This window comes from Lontra canadensis, unplaced genomic scaffold, assembly GCF_010015895.1.
Source record: "Lontra canadensis isolate GAN:19392208 unplaced genomic scaffold, GSC_riverotter_1.0 scaffold23, whole genome shotgun sequence".
NCBI classification, from domain to species: domain Eukaryota; kingdom Metazoa; phylum Chordata; class Mammalia; order Carnivora; family Mustelidae; genus Lontra; species Lontra canadensis.
In genome coordinates, this window is record NW_022631017.1 from 12,190,208 (window position 1) to 12,206,958 (window position 16,751).

The 16,751-nt window shown below is 37.4% G+C and overlaps 1 protein-coding gene across 1 annotated transcript in view; it reads right to left on the reverse strand.

Moving 5' to 3' along the window:
* Positions 1–4,636: 4,636 nt before the first annotated feature.
* Positions 4,637–16,751, reverse strand: part of LOC116870354 (amine sulfotransferase-like) — a 42,072-nt gene continuing 29,957 nt past the window's right edge. The window contains exon 7 of the mRNA XM_032861959.1: positions 4,637–4,739. Within this exon, the coding sequence (XP_032717850.1) occupies positions 4,637–4,739 (103 nt within the window). The remainder of the gene's footprint in view (positions 4,740–16,751) is intronic.

Consider the following 16,751-nt stretch of genomic DNA (forward strand, 5'->3'; position numbering starts at 1 on the left):
GTCCCATCCATGTTGATGCAATAGTTGGGTATTCATCCTTTATGATGGCTGGGTAATATTCCATTGTATATATGAAACACATCTTCCTTATCCTTTCATCTGTTGAAGGGCATCTTGGCATCTTCCAGTTTGGCGACTGTGTCCATTACTGCTATGAATATTGGGGTACAGATGGCCCTTCTTTTCACTACATCTGTATCTCTGGGGTAAATGCCCAGTAATGCAATTACTGGGTCATAGGGTAGCTCTATTTTTAATTTTTTGAGGAATCTCTATACTGCTTTCTAATGTGGCTACACCAGCTTGCACTCCCACCAACAGTGTAAGGTTTCTCTTTCCCCACATCCTCTCCAACATTTGTTTTTCTCGTCTTGTTAATCTTTGCCATTCTGACTAGTGTAAGGTGGTATCTCAATGTGGTTTTGATTTGAATATCCCTGATGGCTAATGATGATGAACATTTTCTTATGTGTCTGCTAGCTATTTGTATATCTTCATTGGAGAAGTGTCCCATTTTTTGACTTGATTATCTGTTTTGTGTGTGTTGAGTTTGAGAAGTTCTTTATAGATCTTGGATATCAGCCCTTTGTCTCTAGTGTCATTTGCAAATATCTTCTCCCACTCTATGGGTTGCCTCTTTGTTTTTCTTTGACTATTTCCTTTGCTGTGCAGAATCTTTTGATCTTGATGAAGTCCCAAAAGTTCATTTTTGCTTTTGTCTCCTTTGCCTTTTGAGACATGTCTTGGAAGAAGTTGCTGTGGCCTATGTCAAAGAGATTACCTCCCACTGAGATCAGGAACACGGCAAGGATGCCCACTCTCACCACCGTTGTTCAACTTAGTACTAGAAGTCCTAGCAACAGCAATCAGACAAAAAGAAAGAAGTAAAAGTTATTCAAATTGTCAAAGAAGAAGTTAAATTCTCTCTCTCTTCACAGATGTCATGATATTTTATGTGGAAAACCCAAAAGACTCCACTCCCAAATTACTAGAACTCATACAGCAATGTGGCAGGATACAAATCAAGGCAAAGAAATCAGTTGCTTTCTCATACACTAACAATGAAACTGTAGAAAGGGCAATTAGAGAATCAATTCCATTTACAATAGCACCAAAAGCCTTAAGATACCTTGGGATAAACCTAACCAAAGTGTTAAAGGAACTATACTCAAGGAACTATAGAATGCTCAAGAAAGATATTGAAGAAGACACAAAAAGATAGGAAAACATTCCATGCTCATGGATTGGAAAAATAAACATTGTTAAATGTCTATGCTGCCCAGAGCAGTCTGTATTTTCAATGCCATCCTGATCAAAATACCAGTGGCATTTTTCAAAATGCTGGAACAAACAATCTTAAAATTTGTATGGAACCAGAAAAGACCCCAAATCACTAAGGAAATGTTGAAAAATAAAAACAAAACTGGGGTATCACGTTGCAGGATTTCAAGCTTTATTACAAAGCTATGATCACCAAGACCACATGGTACTGGCACAAAAACAGACGCATAGACCAGAGGAACAGAGTAGAGAGTCCTGATATGGACCCTCATCTCTAAGGTCAAATAATCTTTGACAAGGCAGGAAAAAATATCCAGTGGAAAAAAGACAGTCTCTTCAATAAATGATGCTGGGAAAATTGAACAGCTATGTATAGAAGAGTGAAACTCGACCATTCTCTTACATTATACACAAAGATAAACTCAAAATGGACAAAAGACCTCATCGAGGGGCAGGAATCCATTTACATCTAATTGGACATTCGTGATGATGGAAGTGCCCCTACAGAGCATTAAAGGACACTGAGAGATCTTCCATCTGTATCCCAAAGTGGGTATACTGGGAATCAGAGAGGCTTTGGGGCCAAGGAAGGTACAGCAGCAACAGTGGTAGTGCTGGTCCTAGCAGAAGAGACCGAGGAGGCAGAAAGCAGGATAAGTTGGAGTCCCCCTGGCTGCTCAGGTGCATGGAAGGACCTATTGCTCTTCAGCAACACCTGTATTTCTGAGGAGAGCTCTGTGACTGGCACAAAGGAAGGAAAGAGAAGAAGGAAGACTAAGAGAATTGAAGGAAGGTGTTTCCTGCTGTGTGCCTTGGGGTTTCAAGAAGTCTAGGACTTGTGAGACCCCACCCTCCCATCCCACTGGCCTTGAGCACATCCATGACCCAAGTGCTAAAGCCCACAACTCTCCTGCCACTCTACCACCAACATTTTTCCCCCTTCATGTCAGGTCTTTTAGCTGTGCTCCTAATTTTCATGGTGAGTCAGCTCTAGCAAGAGAAAATAAAATATTGTGCAATATCATGACCTTCTGAGAAACAAAAGCAAAGTTTCTGATTGCCAATGTGCTTAATTCTTACAATCAAAATCAACAAAGACTTTCCTAAATAAGAAAGATGCTTGAACATTCAAGTGAGTTGACAAAGGCACTTTTCATCTGGTATGAAAAATTATAGCATGATGGCATCATAAAGAAAATGATGACAACTAAATTCAAAGACAAAGAATATTGTGATCCTATTCATATACAATTAAAAACAGCTTTCATGATGAAACTCAGTGAGCTACAGAAAATTTAGAAGACAGTTCTGAGAACCCGGGCATTAAATTAATGAACAGGAGTACTTTACCAACGAGACTGAAATTATATAAAGGAACCAAGCAAATTCTGGATCTGATGGGCTCATCAAATGAGATGAAAAATGAATTAGCACTGGAAATATAGCAGGTCAGATGGAAGGAAAATAGGCTAACTGGATGATATGAATTTTAAAATGATTCAAGTAGAAGAGGAGAGAGACTAAGATTTTCAACATGTCAAGAAACCTTATGTGAGTTATCAGACACTGAAAAAAGCCAATATAAGAATAATGAATATACCAGAAGAAGAAAAGAAGGAGACAGCATTTATTTAAAGAAATAATTGCTGAGAGCTTCCCAAATCTGCGGAAGGAACTTAACATACAAGTCCACAGAGCTAATAGAACACTTTATTATCTCAATGCCAAAAAGTCTTTCTCAACGAGACATTCTAAGTGTCCAAAACCAAGGGTAAAGAATTTGAGGCAGGGGGAAAAGAATTGGTGCACAAAGGAACACCTCACCCCTTAGCCTCTGGGTAGATTTCTCAGCAGGAACACTACAGGCCAGGAGACAAAGGAAAGACAGATTCAAGTTACTGAAAGATACAAATGGCAGTCATGAATACTCTGTCCACCAAAGATGTCAGAGATGAGAGACTATGGACTCTGAAAAACAATCTGAAGGGTTTGAAGAGGTGGGGGGGTGGGAGGTTGGGGGAACCAGGTGGTGGTTATTAGAGAGGGCACGGACTGCATGGAGCACTGGGTGTGGTACAAAAACAATGAATACTGTTATGCTGAAAATAAATTTTTAAAAATGATTTAAAAAAAAGTAAGGGCTTTCCCAGACAAACAGAAGCTGAAGGTGTTTGCCACACTAGACCTGCCTTGTAAGAGAGGCTGAAAGAGCTCTTTAAGCTGAAATGAAAAGACACTAGTGACATGCAAAAAATGAAATCACACAAAACTCCAATAAAGGTGATATAGACCGTCAAATAGAAAGATTCACTCAGTTTAAGAATAGTTTGTTAAACAAGTACGTAATAAAGATTAAAGGAGGAGAGCATTGAAAAAAATGAGAGGGACTACAACTGGTAACAATTTCACACGATAATAAGAGGTCATTTGATATCAAAAACATAAAAGTGGAGAAGTGGCAGTGTGGCATCATTATAGAGTAATGAATATGTGTTCCTAGCCATAAAAAAGAACTAGTATTTTAATGTAAGGCTCAGAGAAACCACAAAGCAAAAATCTAGAGCAGACACAAAACAAAGCAAAACAGGAAGACTGAGCAAATCATGACAAAACCCACCACTAAACAAAGGAGAATAGAAACAGAATGAAAAAGAAACAATATAGATAGAAAATAACCAGAAAGAAAAGATAAAAGAAGACTAGAGAGTCCTTACATATTAATAACCACCCTAATTATAAATGGATGAGCTCATCCATTATAATGCACACAGTGGCTGGAGTCATAAAAGAAAATAAGACCTAAATATATGCTGCCTAGAAGAGACTTATATCAGCTCTAAAGACATACATAAGCTCAAAGTCAAGGGACAGAAGATGACTTTCCAAACAAGTAACCAAAAGAATAAGTGCAGGCTCCCATTTTATATCAAAAAGAAAGGATTTCATGTCAAAAGTGTCAAGAAAGACAAGAAGGTCATTATATGAATGTAAGCGTCCATACATCAAGAAAATATAAAACTACAAGGATGTCTACTCCCAGCATTCAAGCATTGAAATATATTAAGCAAATACTAACAGATTTTTAAAGACTGAAATATACAGCAATCTGGCAATAGCAGGGGACTTCATTGTCTTCATTGTTCCACTACCAGTAGTAGATACATTATCCCAACAGAAAAGCAACCAGAAAACACCAGAATGGCACCATATCTTAGAAGAAATGGACCTAAGGGATATTCACAGATCATTCCATCCAATATGGGCAAAATATTCATTCATTTCACTATTCTGCTAGAGAATTATATAATACGGCACAAAAGTTTTCAGAAATTTCAGAAGATTAAATTTATACCGACTATTTTTCCTGACTTTCTACAATACTGACAATAACAAAGTAAGAAGATCCACAAATATCTGAAAATTGAACAATACGCTTCTGAATAACCAATGGGTCAAAACTAAATCAAAAGAAAAAGAAAACATTGTCTCAAAAAAATGGAAATACAACATATCAAGCCATTTTTAGAAATCATATTGTCTTTTTTTCATTCAAAATACTTTAATGAATAGAAAACAGAAATATAGAGAAGTCAATCACATAAACAATTACTTTATGCACAATCAACTGTACCAATCCAATATTAACTAAGAATGTATTAAGACATATTATGTATGTTTTATACTCCATGACCCCTAAATGTAAGGCAACTACTTCATCTGATTCCTATCTTGGTAAAAAATTTTATTTCAAAACACATGAGGCACATGAGGAAAAGCTCACTATGTTAAACTTATTAACTACGTTTATTTTGTTTCTTTTCAGTGTTTGAAATGATTTTCCAAAATAGTGTTAATTACACATGAGTTTACTCCTTGTGCTCTCTTTAGAGTATCACTCAAAAGTTCATTCTCAAAAACTTGTTTTGTGATGAGCCAGATGTCTCTGTAAACAGATGTTAAACCTAAATATTGGAGTTTAAAATAGTGATAAAGAACAGGGAAACACTGTTCTCTAATTTTATAGAATGTAGAAGGTTTTCTATTAAAATAGACCAATGGTGAGATGATTAGGGCCACACTAAGAAGATGGAGGATGAAATATCCTATAATACCCAAGCAAGTCAAAATCAACAGAGCACAATTTTGTAAACTGGGTATAATGGAATCAACTTAAAAACAAAATCTCAGTTGATGTAATAAGTACATATTTCACAAAGATTAAAACTGATATCTCAAAAATATTAACTTCAAAAATGTTCAATATATTCCCCATGTTAAATCTCCTTTTCTTTTTTTGTCACACTGAAACTTTCAATGGTAATACATGAACTTAATTCCTCTTTTATTATTATGTTCTGCTAGTCACCATACAGTACATCATTAGTTTTTAATGTAGTGTTCTATGATTCATTGTTTGCACATAATACCCAGTGCTCATTGCAACACGTGCCCTCTTCAATACTCACCACCGGGCTAACCCATCCCCTCAATCCCTTCCCTTCTGAAACCCTCAGATTGTTTCCCAGAGTACATAGTCACTCAGGGTTCATCTCCATCTCTGATTTCCCCCTTTCAGTTTTCCCTTCCTTCCCTAATGTTCTTCATGCTATTCCTTACATTCCACATATGAGTGAAACCATATGCTAATTGTCTTTCTCTGCTTGACTTATTTCACTTAGCATAATCCCCTCCAGTTCTATCTGTTCTTTATCCATTCATCTGTTGAAGGGCATCTAAGTTCCTTCCACAGTTTGGCTATTGTGGACATTGCTGCTATGAACATTGGGGTGCGTGTGCCCCTTCTTTTCACTACATCTGTATCTTCGGGGTAAATACCCAGGAGTGCAATTGCAGGATCAAAAGGTAACTCTAGTTTTAACTTTTTGAGGAATATCCCTACTGTTTTCCAAAGTGGCTGTACCAACTTGCATTCCACCAACAGTGTAAGAGTTCCCCTTACTCCACATCCTCTTCAGCATTTGTTGTTTCCTGCCTTGTTAATTTTTGCCATACTAACTGGCATAAGGTGGTATCCCAGTGAGGTTTTGACTTGAGTTTCTCTGACGGCTAATGATGTGGAACATTTTTTCATGTGTCTGGTTAGCCATTTGTATGTCTTCTTCGGAGAAATGTCTGTTCATGTCTTCTGCCCATTTTTTGACTTGATTATAGGCAACCCATGGAATGGGAGAAGATATTTGCAAATGACATTACAGATAAAGCGCTGAGATCCAAATCTGTAAAGAAATCATATCAAATCTTATGGGATGCAACAAGAACAGTTTTGAATGGATATTTAATACCAATAATCACATATTATAAATTCAAAAGATATCAAATAAAGTATCTCATTTTATAGTTTGAAGAACTAGGGAAGAAAAAGTTAAGCCCAAAGTTAACAGTAGAAAGAAATAATAAAGATAAAAGATCAGAGCAGAAATAAATGAAATAGAGATCAGAAAAACAATAAAAGGAATCAATAAAACTAAGATCTGTTTCTTCAAAAAGATCAACCAAATTGACAAACTTTAAGTAGATTAACTAAGAAGAAAAGAGAGATGACTCAAATAAAATTAGAATTTAAGGAGGAGACATTGCAAGTGATACTAAAGCAATAATACATAGGAGCATAAAAGACTACCATGAACAATTATATGCCAGCAAATTACATAATCTAGAAGAAATGGTGCATTTCTAGAAACACACAACCTAAAAAGACTGAATCAAGATGATATAGAAAATCTTAACAAATTAGGAATAAACAGATTAAATCAGTTGTCAACCCAACACAAAATCTCCAGGATCAGATGACTTTACAGGTGAATACTGGCAAATATTTAAAGAAACAATACCAATCCTCCACAAAGTCTTCCATAATATAAAGGAGGAAGGCACAATTACAAACTCATTGGGTGGGGCTACTGATGTCTTCAGATAAGGACATCATAAGAAAAGAAAACAATAGACCACAGTCCTTGATGCAAAAATTCTCCACAAAATAGAAAGCCAAATTCAAGAACACATTAACATATTATACCCATGGACCAAGTGGGATTTATCTCTAGGATGCAAGTTTTGTTCAACACACACAACTCAATAAATGTAATGTACCAATAAAATCAAAGATAATATACCATGATTATCTCAATAGACACTGAAAATACAACTGATAACACAACATTTTATGCTAAAAACCCTTAATAGATTGAGTGTAGAAGGAATATACCTCAACATAATAAAGATGATATATGATAAACCACAGTTAATATATTCAATGGTGAAAGGTTGAAAGCTTTTCCTCTAAAATCAAGAGGAAGACATAGATGCCCACTCTTACCACTCCCGTGGTAGTAGAAGTTCTGGCTACAGCCATTAGATAGGACAAAGAAATTAAAGGCATCCATATCAGAAAAAAAGAAGTAAAATGTCACTATTGGCAGATGATATGATTTTATATATAGAACATTCCAAAGAGTCAATCAAAAAACTGTTGAAATGAATCAACAATCAGAGTAAAGTTGCAGGATACAAAATAAACAGACAGAAATCCACTTAATTCCTTTACACTAATAAACTTCTGGAGAAGAATAGTAGCATCAAAAACAATAAAATCTGGGATGCCTGAATGGCTCAGTTGCTTTCACATCTGCCTTCAGCTAAGGTCATGATCTCAGGGTCCTGGGATGGATCTCCACATTGGGGGGGGTCCCTGCTCAGCGGGGAGTCTGCTTCTCCCTCTTACTCTGTCTGCTGCTCCCCCTGCTTGTGCTTTCACAGTCTCTCTCACTGTCAAATAAATAAATGAATAAAATCTTAAAAAAATAAACAACAAAATCTTAATAAATTTAATGAGGGAAGGAAAAGATCTGTACAACAAAACCTACAAGACTTTGCTGAAGGAAATCAAAGAAGACACAAACAAATGGAAAGACATCTCATGTTTGTGTATTTTTTTTTTTTTTGACAGAGAGATCACAAGTAGGCAGAGAGGCAGGAAGAGAGACAGGGGGAAGCAGGCTCCCTGCTGAGCAGAGAGCCCAATGTGGGGCTCAATCCCAGGACCCTGACACCATGACTGAGCTGAAGGCAGAGGCTTAACCCTCTGAGCCACCCAGGTACCCTATGTTTGTGGATTTTTAAAAAATAATTTTACTTTATTTTTTCAGTGTTCCAAGATTCATTGTTTATGCACCACACCCAGTGCTCTATGCAATACATGCCCTCCTTAATACCCACCACTAGGCTCACCCTTCCACTCACCCTCACCCCCTCTACAACCCTCAGTTTGATTCTCAGAGTCCAAAGTCTCTCATGGTTGTCTCCCCCTCCAATTTCCCCCAATTCACTTTTCCATTCATTCTCCTAATGTCCTCCATATTATTCCTTATGTTTCACAAGTAAGTGAAACCATATAATTGACTTTTTCTGCTTGACTTGTTTCACTCAACATAATCTTCTCCAGCACCATCCATATTGATGCAAAATTTGGGTATTCATCCTTTATGATGGCTGGGTAATATTCCATTGTATATATGGACCACATCTTCTTTATCTGTTCGTCTGTTGAAGGGCATCTCAGCTCTTTTCACAGTTTGACAATTGTGGCCATTGCTGCTATGAACATTAGGGTACATATGGCCCTTCTTTTCACTACATCTGTATTTTTGGAGTAAATACCCAGTAGTCCAATTGCAGGGTTATAGGGTAGCTCTATTTTTAATTTCTTAAGGAATCTCCATACATTTTCCAACATGGCTGTACCAACTTGCATTTCCACCAACAGTGTAAGAGGCTTCCCCTGTCTCCACATCCTCTCCAATACTTGTTGTTTACTGTCTTGTTGATTTTGGCCATTCTAACTGGTGTAAGGTGGTATCTCAATATAGTTTTGATTGGAATTTCCCTGATGGCTAATGATGATGAACATTTTTTCATGTGTCTGTCAGCCATTTGTGTGTCTTCTTTGGAGAAGTGTCTGTTCATTTCTTCTACCCATTTTTTTGACATGATTATCTGTTTTCTCCTGAAGCTGTTTCAAAAAATAGAAACAGAAGGAAAACTTCCAGACTCTTTCTATTAAGCCAGAATTACCCTGATCCCCAAACCCTGACCCCATCAAAAAGGAGAATTTCAGACCTATATCCCTGATGAATATGGATGCCAAAATTCTCAACAAGATCCTAGCTAATGGGATCCAACAGTACATTAAAAAGATTATCCACCATAACCAGGTGAGATTGATCTATAGGATGTAAGCGTGGCTCAACATTTGCAAATCAATCAGTGTGATAGAACAAATCAATAAAAGAAGAGAGAGGAACCACATGGTCCTCTTAATTGATGCAGAAAAAACATTTGACAAAATATAGCATCTTTTCCTGATTAAAACTCTTCAAAGTATAGGGATAGAGGGAACATTGCTCAACTTTGTAAAATCCATCTATGAAAAACCCACAGCAAATACCATTCTCAATGAGGAAAAGCTAACAGCCTTCCCACTGAGATCAGGAACACGACAAGGGTGCCCACTCTTACCACTGCTGTTCATGTCTGTGGACTGAAAGAGTGAATATCATTAAATGTCCCCACTACCCAAAGCCATCTATGATTCAATACAACCCTCATCCAAATACCAAAAGCCTCCTTCACAGAAATAAAGGAAACAACCCTAAAATGTATGGTTCAGTGGTTTAACTATGATATGGGTAGTTCTAAATCTCTTCATGTCGATGATGATCGTACTGGATGTCGAGCTTCATGGATGTGCAGATTAATATTTTTCATCAAATTTGAGAAGATGTTGGCCATAATTTCTTCAAAGGTATTTTATGACCTTTCCTTTACTCCTTGCACCTATGTTGGCATACTTGATATTTTCTATAGGTCTCTGAGGCTATGTTCAGTTTTCTTAATTCTTTGTCTTTCTATTTTTTTCACTGTAATTCTTTTTTCTAATGATCTGTCTTCATGTTTCCTGATTCTTCTGTTAGATCAAACATTTTTTGAGATTTGGTGACTCATTAAATTTGACAAATTTTTTATAGCTGTTCTGTTTTCTAAGTCCAGTGTCTGGATCCCATTCAGACACAATTTTTATTAACTGATATTTGTTTCCTGCATGTGTGTCATACTTTCCTGTTTATTGGCATATGGTATGTTTTTTGAGAAAACTGGACATTTTAGGATTCTAATCTTGTCCTGGAAGAGGCTGTTCTGCTTTTTTGCTTTATTTATTTTTATTTTTTTTTGTATAGTGACTTACTGGAACTAACTGAATGGAGTCTATCCTCAGCATTATGCATACTCTGATGTTACTACTCATTTTTTTTTTTAATTCCTGTGTTCTGTTTAAGACAAGACCAACATAGCTTAGCAGTCAGTCAATAATGGGTCAGAGGTTGTGCTTAAACCCCTTAAACAGGTAATTTTTCCATTTTTCACCCTAAGTTTGGCAAATAATGAAAGTTTGTAATAACTGTAAGTTTCAGTTTACTTTCCTAGAGTTATTTATTTTAGGGAATCACAACTATTCTGTTCTAGCAATGGACAACTTTTACTTCATGGAATGTGTTACATTTTAATCAGAGAAAACTGTGAGGAAAAGGTTTTCTGAATAATTGCCAGGTCAAATTTCTGTCCCATTAAACACTTATTTTCTGAACAGTGAAACTTCTCCAACAAAAGGGATTAAAGCCTTCCTTAGATCAGATTTCTTTTTAATGAAAGGTGACAATAGGAAAGATGAAACCAAAGATGAACTCTGAAGTTCCTAAGAGTCATTCTAAGTGAGAAACACAAGCTACCTTTGCCTGGTGAAGTGTTTACAGAAGAGGAGTGAGAGGAGATACGTTAGGGAGGGCCTGAGTCATGTTCCAAATCTGATAGTGTGCACGCCACAACATCAACAAATGCCAGCGAGTGGTGATTTATCTGAGAGCATGTGAAGAGATGTTTGTTGTTCAGGAAGAAGTAACAATAGATGAGAAGAGCATGTGAGGTCAATAATCCAAGTACATAGAGGGAATTTGAGTAAACCTTTGAATGTTTATCCTTCATGACCATTCTATTTGGAAAACAAACTAACTGGAGAGAGTGGGAACCCATGACAAAGAGGACACAAGACAGTCCTTGAGGAGCCAACCCCAGGACCTATCTCTCACTCTGTGATATAGTGGTATGAAGATTTGCCAACAGGAACACAATGGAGGGGTTTAATGGCAGGAAAACGGTGATTAGTTACTTAAAACATTTCTAAATGTGATACAATCAGTAAAATAAATGAATTATACTCCAAATTTGATTATATCTTTATTTCATTCATGTGGAACTTAGGTTGTCTAGTTAGTATGGATCTAGAACATTTTCACCTATACTTTAAGGATAAAGTTCTTTAAAAGAAGTTCTTTTTTTTAAAGATTTGATTTATTCATTTGACAGAGATCACAAGTAGGCAGAGAGGCAGGCAGAGAGAGAGGAAGGGAAGCAGGCTCCCCGCTGAGCAGAGAGCCTGACTCAGGGCTTGATCCCAGGACACTGAGATCATGACTTGAGCTGAAGGCAGAGGCTTTAACCCACTGAGCCACCCAGGTGCCCCTAAAAGAACTTCTTTGTCTGTAATGTCATTTGTGAATATCTTCTCCCATTCCATGGGTTGCCTCTTTGTTTTGTTGACTGTTTCCTTTGCTGTGCAGAAACTTTTGATCTTGATGGAGTCCCAAAAGTTTATTTTCACTTTTGTTTCCTTTGCCTTTGGGGACATGTCTTGAAAGAAGTTGCTGTGGCCGATGTTGGAGAGGTTACTGCCTATGTTCTCCTTGAGGATTTTGATAGATTCTTGCCTCACATTGAGGCATTTTATCCATTTTGAGTTTATCTTTGTGTATGGTATGAGAGAATGGTCGAATTTCATTCTTCTATATATAGTTGTTAAATTTTCCCAGAAACATTTATTGAAGAGACTGTCTTTTTCCCACTGGATATTTTTTCCTGATTTGTCAAAGATTATTTGAACATAGAGTTGTGGGTCCATATCTGGACTCTCTACTCTGTTCCACTAATCTATGTGTCTGTCTTTGTGCCAGTACCATGCTGTCTTGGTGATCACAGCTTTGTAGTAAAGTTTGAAATCAGGCAACGTGATGCCACCAGTTTTGTTTTTCTTTTTCAACATTACCTTAACAATTTGGGGTCTCTTCTGGTTCCATACAAATTTTAGGATTGTTTGTTCCAGCACCGTGGAAAATGCTGGTGGAATTTTGATTGGGATGGCATTGAAAGTATAGATTGCTCTAGGCAGTATAGACATTTTAACAATGTTTATTCTTCTGATCCATGAGCATGGAATGCTCTTCCATGTTTTTGTGTCTTCTTCAATTTCTTTCATGAGAAAGAAATTGCAGTTCCTTGAGTACAGATCTTTTGCCTCTTTGGTTAGGTTTATTACAAGGTATCTTTTGGTTCTTGGTGCTATAGAAGATATTTGCAAATGGCACTACAGACAAAGGGCTGATATCCAAGATCTATAAAGAACTTCTCAAACTCAACATACACAAAACAGGTAATCATGTCAAAAAATGGGCAGAAGACATGAACAGACACTTCTCCAAAGAAGACATACAAATGGCTAACAGAGACATGAAAAAATGTTCATCATCATTAGCCATCAGGGAAATTCCAATCAAAACTACATTGAGATACCACCTTACACCAGTTAGAATGGCCAAAATCAACAAGACAGTAAACAACAAGTATCGGAGAGGATGTGGAGACAGGGGAAGCCTCTTACATTGTTAGTGGAAATGCAAGTTGGTACAGCCACGTTGGAAAACAGTATGGAGATTCCTCAAAAAAAAATTAAAAATAGAGCTACCCTATAACCCTGCAATTGCACTACTGGGTATTTACCCCAAAGATATAGATGTAGTGAAAAGAAGGGCCACCTTGTACCCCAATGTTCATAGCAGCAATGGCCACAGTTGCCAAACTGGAAAAAAACAAGATGCCCTTCAACAGATGAATGGATAAAGAAGATATGGTCCATACCTACAAAGGAGTATTATGCCTCCATCAGAAAGGATGAATACCCAATTTTTGTATCAACATGGATGGGACTGGAAGGGATTATTCTGAGTGAAATAAGTCAAGCAGAGAAAGTCAATTATCATATGGTTTCACTTACATGTGGAACATAAGGAATAAAGTGGAGGACATTAGGAGAAGGAAAGAAAACTGAATTGGGGGAAATCAGAGGGGAGATGAACCATGAGAGACTGTGGACTCTGAGAAACAAACTGAGGGTTTTGGAGGGGAGATGAGGGGTGGGGGTGAGCCTGGTGGTGGGTATTAAGGAAGGCATGTATTGCATGGAGCACTGGGTGTGGTGCATAAGCAGTTAATTTTGCAACACTGAAAAAAATAAAATCGAATAAAATTTTTTAAAAAAGAACGTCTTGATGTAATTGGGATGTATCTTCTGATACTTAAATTTTGTATTGAAAGATCAGACAGATCCATCTCTATTCATATCAAGGCCCACAAGACATTAAGATCAGTAATTAAGGGTGTTTTTTTAAAGGTAAATATGATAAAATTTAAAATTTTTCATGTAAAAATTAATAGGTATTTAGTGCCAAGACCCTTGAAAATGACATTAGAGTGTTTGGCAATTCTCAAATTCTTTTTTTTTTGTCTGTCCCTTTTCTTGCTGTTATCAACTAATGTTTTGGGATACTTTTGTGATAGAAAGTATCCCTCTTCCCATGTAGTGTTTATGAAAGGAGCTCTCTGACATTGGTGCCCCTTTGATAACAAAGCCACACACATGAGCCAGTCTCAGAAAACTGGAGCACAAGGGGAAAAAAATGAAGATTTAGTGTTTAATACTTAATATTTTAGTTCACCACTGAAAGTTAATGCCTTCTATAGTATGAAAAATATGAGATGGTTCTGGTAGAAAGGGTGAGAACTGGAATAATAGTTTCTTCTACTAACTGGGAGCTTGGGAAATTAATGACTTAGCCTCTGATCCTCAATTCCTCACTTATAAGTTGAGGATTATTATACTTTCTAAACGTAAATATTTTATTCATGTTTCATTCAAAAAAGATGGTTAAGAAACATGTTCAGATGGATCAGTTATCAGTGAAGTTATTTATGGGCCTTTGCCAAATCTCCCCACATTTCCAACTCCCCTTGTACCCCTAGCTTGAATAGTTAAGTTATAGGTAAGAAGTGTACTGTCATGGACAGTATGTTTTTGTCCCCCAGAAAGTCATACGTTGAGATCATAATCCTCAACATGATGATGCTAGGAGGTGGGTTTGGGGAGGTGATGATTAGGATTAGTGCCCTTGTCAAAGCTGCCTTGAGCACCCTTGTCACTTCTGCCATGTGAGGTCACAGTGAGAAGACCAGGAAGGAAGGGGATTCTCTCCAGACACAAAATCCTGGTGGCATTGTCTTGGATTTCTCAACCTCTGAACCGTGAGAAGTGTCTTTTTTATAAGCCACCCAGTCTGTGTCATGTGAGAGCAGCCTAAATGGACTAAGACAATCTTGCTCTTGCTATTATTTTATCAAAAACTCTAATCCAGGAAAAAGCAAAAAATTATTTAGCAGTGCATGTGGCACACCCTTTCGTGGTGGTTGCACAGATGTTGCCCTGCATTCCAACTGCAACAGCAAAACTACCTTAAGTTAAAACAATTCTGAAGGTTCTGAGGAGCAGCCCACTTGTTGCTATTTTGTGCTGCAATGAATAATACTGCTTTGAACATGTAAGTACAAATCTTTGAGTAGACACGTGTTTACCTTTCTTTTGGGTAGACTCCTAGATGTGGAAATGCAAATCTGTTTACCAAGAGGAGTACTACTACTTCTCTACATCCTTGTAATGTTTGTTATTGTCTGGCCCTTTTTAATATAGCTATTCTTGGGGGTATGAAGTAGTATATCATTGTTGTCTTACTTTTCATTTCCCTAATAACAAAGTGGTGCTGATCACCTTCTCATGTGTTTCTAATCATTTGTAAATCTTGTCAAAGTATCTGTTCAACATTTTGATTTTTTTTTTTTAAGAGAGAGGGAGCATGCCCACACATGAGCAGGGGTGGGGGACAGAGGGTGAGACAGAGAGATAATCTTAAGCAGGCTCCATGCCCACTGTGGACCGTAAACTCACAACCTGAGATCATGACCCTGAGCTGGGCATGAACTCACAACCCCGAGATCATAACCTGAGCTGAAATCAAGTCTGATGCTTAACTGACTGAGCCACACAGGTGTCCCTACATTTTGCCCATTTTTAAAAATTTAAATTCAAGTAATTAACATATAGTGTATTATTAATTTCAGACAAAGTTTTGTGATTCATCAGAAGCATATAACACCCAGTGCTCATTATATCAAGTGTCCTCCTTAATGCCTATCACCCAATTTCCTAATCCCCTCCACCTCCCATCCAGCAACCCTCATTTTGTTTCCTATGATTAAGAGTATCTTGGGACATCTGGGTGGCTCAGTTGGATAAGCATCTAACATCAGCTCAGGTAATGAGTCCAGGGTCCAAGAATCAAGCCTGCATTACTGAGCAAGGAGCCTTCTTCTCCCTCTCCCTCTGTGTGCTCGCTACTCTCTCTCTCTCTCTCTCTGACAAATAAATAAATAATCTTTGGGGGAAAAAAAAAAAACATATCTTATGGTTTGTCTCCCTATCTGACTTTGTCTTATTTTCTTTTTCACTCCCTTCCCCTATAATCCTCTGATTTGTTACTTAAATTCCACAAATGAATGAGATCCTAGGATAATTGTCTTTCGCTGATTGAATCATTTCACTTAGCACAATACCCTCTAGTTCTCTCCATGTTCTTCACGGGACAAGATTTCATTTTTGGTGACTGAGTAGTACTCCAGTACTCTACATCATACATATATACCACCTCTTCTTTATCCATTCAACTGTGAATCGACATCTGGGCTCTTTCCATTATTGGCTACTGTGGACATTGCTGCTATTAACATTGGGGGGCAGGTGCCTCTTCGGATCACTATTTGTATTCTTCAAGTAAATACCTAGTAGGGCAATTACTGGGTCAGAAGATAGCTCCATTTTCAAATTTGAAAGTAACCTCCATACTGCTTTCCAGAGTGGCTTGCACCACCTTGCATTCCCACCAACAGTGTGAGAGGGTTCCCCCCTTTCCCCATCCTCACCAACACCTGTCAATTCCTGACTTAATAGTTGAGCCATTCTGACTGATGGGAGGTGAAATCTCATTGTGTTTTTTATTTGTGTTTCCCTGATGCACAGTGGAGTGGTTTCTTCATGTGTCTGTTTGCCATTTCTGTGTCTTCTTGGGGAAGTCTCTGTTCATATCTCTGCCCATTTCTTTACTGGATTATTTGTTTGGGGGGTGTTGAGTTTGGAAAGTTCTTTATAGATTTGGATTACCAGCCCTTTATCGGATAAGACA